The following is a 7,729-nucleotide window of genomic DNA, read 5'->3' on the forward strand; positions in this document are numbered from 1 at the left end:
GGAAATTGTTAAATCCTGGCGCTCCTGATCAGGATAATGGGATAAACTTACTTTATTACTCTATTGGCACCAGTTCTTAATAAGTGTACAAAGTTTGAATGAAATCGCTTCGCGGGAAGTGGGAGAAAAACGGGTGTGAGTTACATACATACATACATACAAAAATACAAGTGAAGCTAATAAAAGCGTGTTAAAAAGATTTTTTTTTTGTATAGGCAAAACAAAACAGCGAACAAACCATGAACTATTTCCTCTTTATAATTGTAAAAAAAACTATCAACAGAACACCTACAATATAAATATAATAAATACAAAAAAAATCCTTTATAAATTAGATACTTAACTAGACGCCGCACGCTGCTTCGACGCCTCAAAAGGAACGTTTTTGCAACACTTTTCAATGTTGCTCCGATCTTATTGTTATCTCCCTCGATTTGTAGTGTAGGAGTCGCGCTTCGGCACGAAGTGGGCCAGCTCGCACCGGGGAAGTACCACACCCCCACTGAAAATCAGCGTTAACAGTAGCATACTACTGTGTTTCGTTTGCTGTACTCACCACTCTACTGTGTAGATGCGAGGTTCGCATCCTTTTCATTACTCTTCCCAGGACTTCTCATTATCATCATCACCATTATCAGCCCATACATGTGCCACTGCTGGGACACAGACCTATGAGGATCCTTCACCGTTTCGAGTTGGTGATGTCATCCATATCCGTATCAGTTGAAAATACAATTTATTTCCTGCACGCTCGCCTGGTCTCGAATCCGCGACTTATGGATTATAAGTCCGAGATCCTTATCACTGAGTCTCCACTGCTTCCCCTAATCATTTCTGTATCTTTTACATCTTAAAAGCGTGCATCGCATTGGCAGTGGCTTTTCCTGCGAATGTTCGTGGGCGGTGGTGATCGCTTACCATCAGGCGAACCACCAGCTCAGTTACCCGCTATTATAACAAAACTTACTTTGACCACGTGACCGCCGCTACGAGGATAACCATGGTATGTACATTGTACGTATGTTGATAAAAAATCCAGATTTTTAAATTTAACTTTTAGTATTATAGCATTGAAATGCTTTATAAATTAGAAATTTTGAAAGAATAGAAAAAAATTTGATCACAATTTCGTATTGGTTGTGATGGTTCTTAATCATCTCAATAGATGGCGTGGGGTGCCCCTTAGGCACATGAAACCGAAAGAATAGAAGAAATTCGATTACTGTGGCAGGATCACGGGTGGCCGAGAGGCTAGGCGTTGCTACGGTAAGATACGCAGGTTCGAATCCTGCCTCGTGATCAAATTTTTTCTATTCTTTCAAAATTTCTAAAATCCAGATTTACAAAAAAATTGCTATTTAACTGTTGAACAAATGTGTCAATGCAATTTTTTTTGTTTTATTTTTTGTAAATATTAAGAATTTAATCAAAAGTTACATACGCAAGAACAAACTTGATGTTTTAAAGAGTAGACTAAATACCGCTATGGACATATGAACCTCGAATTTTTTGAAAATATGGAAGAGTTTAAAACAACAAGTAATAGAATAAAAAAGCACTATTTTTGTCAGTTTGTATTCCCCATACAATATTTGCATACATCGGAATACAATTTGATGGCCCCGCGTGTGGCCCCCCGCTCCCCGGCCCCGTGGCCCCTCTGGGCCCCGCCTGGCCCCGCGCTGCCAATCGAATAACGTAAACTGCATTGTGCGATGCATTCTCTCGGTTAAATTCAGGAAAACACCAGAGTCGGGTCTTTATGTTGCGGTTTCTATATTTGACACTTGGAATTTTATAATTGACTAGCTGTGACCCACGATTTTATTCTCGTAGTTGCTGAATTTATAAAGTCTTCTTCCTGCCTTCTTCAATAAAAGGGCTATCTAACTGCAATAATTTTTCAAGTTGTACCAGTAGTTCCTGATAAAGAAACAAACTCTTCAGCTTCATATAAGTCAAGATAATTCATATTCTATCTTATCTGTCTTAAGCCCTCCAGAAAATAACAAATTAAAAATATATGGCCGAGTATTATTTCACCTACGGTATTATTTATTATTAACGTTAAATAAGTGTAAGTTATATAAGTATAACTAGACAAAGGTCTAGTCTACGTCTTGGTGGAACTGTTTTTTAGAGATTTTAAAAATAAAATACATTCACTGCGCTAGCTTTTAATCAATTTTGTAATTAATCGCAGAGACTAGTTTCTGCGATCGATCGATCGATTCAATTCCAGGCTAATGATGATGATGATTTGTCAGTTTAGTATGTCACTTATCACTAATCACACGTTTTTTTGAACTCTTATTTTAGTATTTTCCACTTTATTGTGAATATTTAGATTTTACATAAGGAAATCAGAACAGATTAGTAACTAAAATTACATTATTGACACATTTAACAATACCTACAGTGACTGATTGTTCAATTTCTTCCCGAACACAATATAGATTAAAACTAAAATGTTTGTATGCACCCTCTTTGCCTTTTCTCCTTATGTGACTGGGATTAAAAGACACAAATTACAACAGGAATTATTATTATTTCAAGTTCACTTAGCACAGATCCACATAATCGTGGCGTTAATGAAGTAAAACGAGTAATATATAATAAAAAAATATATATTCAAAAGCGTCCAATACATTGCCAAAAACAGAAGGAGTGTTTCAAACCCTTCCCCGGCACTCCTTGCAATGTTTTCATTTTGCGCTCAAATTTCCCTGTTTACGGAATGCATTCTTCGTTCGCGAGCTCCGAGTGATGCCTTAATGTTAACAGTCCTATTGCGGTCACAAGTAAAACTGGTTGTTTGATTTTTTACTCGACTAATGAGGGATGAATTTATATAAGTTATACACATTTATTTATTTTATATATTGTAAGCACGGTTGGATTATAATCCATCTTTCAAGATTGTAATCTCCCGATCCGTAACGTACTGCTTACACGTTATGGCAGTGAATCTGGTGGGTGCCTGATGATAAGCGTTATCACTGCCAGTAAATTTGGAAAGGCGTAAGGTCCTTTACAGACCTTATGCTTCTACAAATGGATCACCGACTTTAAATTTGACAGGACTGAATAAAGGATTGACGAGAGGAATAAAGGAAAGGACTGGTAAAAGGAAGGACTAGCTTTCTGCCCCCGGGCAACCGGGCGGTTAAGGGTGATTTCATGTCAATCAGTTTGGTGGTCAAGGTGTGGAGAAACAGATGGACAGACGGACAAAGTAACTTTCAAATGTATAAAATTAGTAGAAATAATAACCGTCTCTGGACTGCTTTGTGCATCAGGGTATAATTGAACATAACGATAAAAAAGTATTATGATATAAATAAATCCCATACAGTACATTATACATATCTGTGAATTCATATAGCATAAGTCGTCGCGATAAATCATAAAAGTATAAGCTAGAAGCTCCCTCAAAGAGTCTTTATTATTACTTTTCCAATACAGACATCATTAATGTAAAAAATGACATCCCAGTTTTGACGAACTGAAATAGAAAGGAATCTTTTATTAGTGTACTTATTAGGTTATTATTAGTCACTGACACATTGCGTAGTATATATTATATGAATATGTATAAAGAATAATAGAACGATATTACAACCGCTTAATTTTGTTAGCGCAGTATTATCATCCATTTTATTTATTGTGTTATTATTTAATAACTAGACGCACGTTTCGGCTCCGCCCCGATATCAAGATTTCTGTTATATCCCAAGGGAGCATTTAATCGGGATAAAAAGTATTCTATCACCCAAGTCAGCTCATACCCTGTCTGTTTACTAAATTTTATCAAAATCCGTTCAATATTTTCAGCGTGTTGGACGGACAAACATCCAAGCACACAAACTTTCACATGTATAATATTAGTGTTATTATAAGTTACTCTGAATAAATAAATTATTATATTATACCAAACTGTTTCGACGTTATTATTCTACGTATAACATATTCTTTTGCATTTTCTTACCCAAGTGAATGTTTCAAAAGTGAGAGTAACAGAGCCGTAAATATACAGCGGCATCCGCTGACTGAGCGCCACGTGGAATATCAATAAATTCTTCTGGTGCTGTTGGTTGAAAATATACCACTTCTCCATCACAGCTGCTTCTAACTCCGCACACTGGTTGATGAAAGATAGATAAAGATAGAGACTTGTCAACGTATGTCAAAGTTTAGCTATAACTTTAGTTACACTAGCCCCTCACACCGGCTCCACTTGGGTTTACCCGAAATGTAGGCGATGACATTCACAGATAGGGTGGCTTTCTCTTGCTAAGAGAATTTCATAAATCGGTTCAGTAGATCCAGAGAAAATATACATCACAAACTAACAAATTCACAAGTTATTCCTCTTTGTAACATTACCTTTATAATGTTTAGATCTTACTTTATACAATGTAATATGCTAAAAGCGTCCCTCACTCTTACTTACATCCCCCCTACTTTCCCCTACTGTCCCCTACTCTAACCTATATTATACTAGCTGTTGCGTGCTGCTTCGCTATCATAGAAAATTAATGTTCATGATACCAATTTTCATCCTCTACTTTATCCCCTTGGGGGAAGAATTTATCAGAATCCTTTCTTAGCGTATATCTACGTCATAGAAGCTATCTGTGTACCATTTCAGTAATTTTCCTTTGCGTTTTATATAATATTAATGTATCTCCCACGTAGTTTGCTAACTTTAGATTGAGAAAAATGAATTAAGCTATAAGGCTAATAAGCTATAATTTAAGGTAATTTAATTTTATAAAATTTCAGTATCTGCTATATCATATGATTTATTAGACGTTATTTATGTATTGTATGGGTCTCACCGCATCGTCTATCATCTGTCCCTGATAACTGAAGATGCATATTCCCACCATGAGGAGAGTCAGATGTACGCCGTACTTCAACAAATCCAACGTTAGTTCTTGCTGAAACAAGTGTATTTACGTAAAAGTCTCGCTTGGACACTAATTGTAAACTAATGGGTCGAAATAAAGTAACCGAACTTGAGATTTTAGTTCCATGCATAAACTTTAAACCACAAAAGGTATAAGAATATTATTTAATTTAAAATTAGACAGATAAACGTTTCAACAATTATTGAATCGTTTCACTTGCAGTTAAATTGCTACTCTTAGTGATGGTTCCGTTTCTAGACTTGGCATACTGTTTAATATTTATTTACACATGCTATTTTAAAAAAATGACTACTTACTAGCAATGCTATCTTAACAAAGCAGACTCCTTCTAGGCTGATTGATGATAGGACCAAACCAAGAAAATAAGGTTTGTAAACATCATTCAGTCGACGGGCGAATCTGTAGCGAAAACGTGGTATATATGTTTTCTCACCTAATTCTGTTATCCAATATATGTGTTACGCTCAATGACCGAAAAAATAGCTCACAACCCGTCGCTGTCTCAATAGAAGATCACATAGCAATATTCTAAGTGTAAGGAAATTTTTGCTATATGAGATTCTTTTGATATAATAATTATTATGTAATAAGTAATTACGATTTCAAAACTACAATATGTACTACACTCAACAATTTGTTTTATTTGCTTTTGTGCAGAATATAAACAAATTATTGAATCCTGGCGATCTTGATCAGGATTATAGGATAAACTCAAATCTAGGAACTTAAAATCACATCTATAAGTCGAGTCTAAAAGTGTAGGTTACATTCAAATTTCAGACGTATCTTCTTCTTACCTATTAATTGTAACTACGATAAATTTAATGAATAAAAATAGATAGAAAGAGATACAGATCCCTCAGCGCTATCTACTACACTTCTTTGATAGAAGCTGTTCGCTAGCTTTCATAATTCCACCCAATCTTCATTTATATATTGTTTCATTGCAATAAACAATGCTTAAAGACATTGTAATTACAACTTGATAAATACAGCGCAGTGAATTATTGTACAGTCGGGAGTCCTTATAAACTTTGTTTTTATATTATTTTCTCTTTTCATATTTAATTGTTCCTATTCTATTACAGTTCTTATTTATTGAAAGTGTGCAATCGTAAGCAAAATAACATTAAAAAACAGTTTAAGTAATCAACTAGAATCATAGTATTTAGTTCAATTTTATTTTTGTTTTGTGACGTAGGTATGTTTTAGTTATTTTCTCTAATATAATAAAATAAAATATTTATCATACCTACTATGAACGAGTACCTTTTTGTTTTCAGATAATGATCAACACAAAGCAACAGAGCCAACTCGCAAGCTGGCTCGCAGATCTTGCCGTTCCTTCCAGTTGTTTCCAGTATCATCTCGTTTAAATTATACAGAATAAATGATAATAAATTTAATTGCCGTCGAATTTGTAAAACGAATAATAACAGTAATGTTATGAAACAAGCAAAGCCTGAAAATACACGTTATATTATTCTCAGAATGATTAATTATCAATTGGGATAAATATAATAAAATGTTGTGTAAAAATTATAACTAGCGCCACATTACTACTAATTACAATGATAATATGAAAACTGAATCAAACGATTGTAATAAAATAAATTATTTTTAATATTTCATTCATAAACCTATAAAGTATAAAAATATAATCTATTTGTCTAAAAAGTGGAAATAGCTTACCAATACTACACAAATATCCAGCATGCACTTGAAACATGAATGTTAGTATATAAACTATAATGTTATTTGTACTCCACGGGAATATCATGTCAAGGGCTGGGGAAAATGGTCATTATTTTAATCATAAATTCAACATTAAGTATCTTACATTATATTTAACGTTTTAAATACGAATTCCATTTTTATATATTAGTATTTATAATAAAAACATAGTCTAGATACGGGTATAATACGAAACAATCCTTTTAAACAATTTAAACAATAATAAATATTTTAGAATTCAGGTTTGTAAAAAAATTTAATGAATAATGCTCCGTGTAAATAACTCAATATTATCCATAGCACACACGATACTCACGCAATATTCTCGTGGAGCCAGCCTCTCTCACGTTCGAGGTGTACATGGGAGCAAACATATACAATGTAACAACGAACGCCACACAGAACACGTACATCTGTAAAAAAAACCTCGACAGCCGCAACAATCTCTCTTGAGAACTAATTATAAAAGACTTAAATTCCTTCATTTTATCCCCCATTGAACGAGAATCTAGAACGTATTTGATAAACGGGTTCTCTAAAGCGGGGTCGATGAAAACCATTTCGGTTAAGAAGACTTCGAATTTGCGTTTGTTTCCTAGATACAGGTACAAGGTGAGAAAAGTTATGTAAAACGTTGAAGCGACGACTGCGGATTCGATGCTGAGATGTAAATCTGGCAAGCAGGACAAAGTGAAAGCGGTAGAGAAGGCGATGGCCATAAACATAGACACTAAAGTTAGGATCTGGAATGTTAGCCATTTCTTTGATTTCCAATTTTTCTTGCAAAATATGGAAATGCCGGCCATGCGGAGCACTCGGTTGTAAGCTCTGACTGTAGTTTCCATGTTGAATAAACTATCATATTAATTATCATTTTTGTACCAACTACTTTTATATAAAATATAATGTTCTATCTACATATATAATATACTACAGGTACTGTCGAGTGAAACAATCGATTTGATTATTTTAATTATTGAGACCAATAAGTTTTAAGAACATTATAAGACGAAAGCAATAGAATGTTACGCAAATACAAAACAATAACAATTCTTAAGAAT

At 34.2% G+C, this 7,729-nt stretch overlaps 1 protein-coding gene across 1 annotated transcript; it reads right to left on the reverse strand.

The window, feature by feature from the left end:
- Positions 1-3,448: 3,448 nt before the first annotated feature.
- On the reverse strand, positions 3,449-7,513 carry LOC119835965. The gene is made up of 4 exons (XM_038361098.1): positions 7,016-7,513; positions 4,842-4,943; positions 3,989-4,141; positions 3,449-3,505 (listed from the first exon to the last, which is right to left on the reverse strand). The coding sequence occupies exons 1-4, from the start codon at positions 7,511-7,513 to the stop codon at positions 3,449-3,451; spliced, it is 810 nt and encodes a 269-aa protein (XP_038217026.1).
- Between the last annotated feature and the right edge of the window lie 216 nt (positions 7,514-7,729).

The sequence above is a fragment of the Zerene cesonia genome, chromosome 22, assembly GCF_012273895.1.
Source record: "Zerene cesonia ecotype Mississippi chromosome 22, Zerene_cesonia_1.1, whole genome shotgun sequence".
NCBI lineage: Eukaryota > Metazoa > Arthropoda > Insecta > Lepidoptera > Pieridae > Zerene > Zerene cesonia.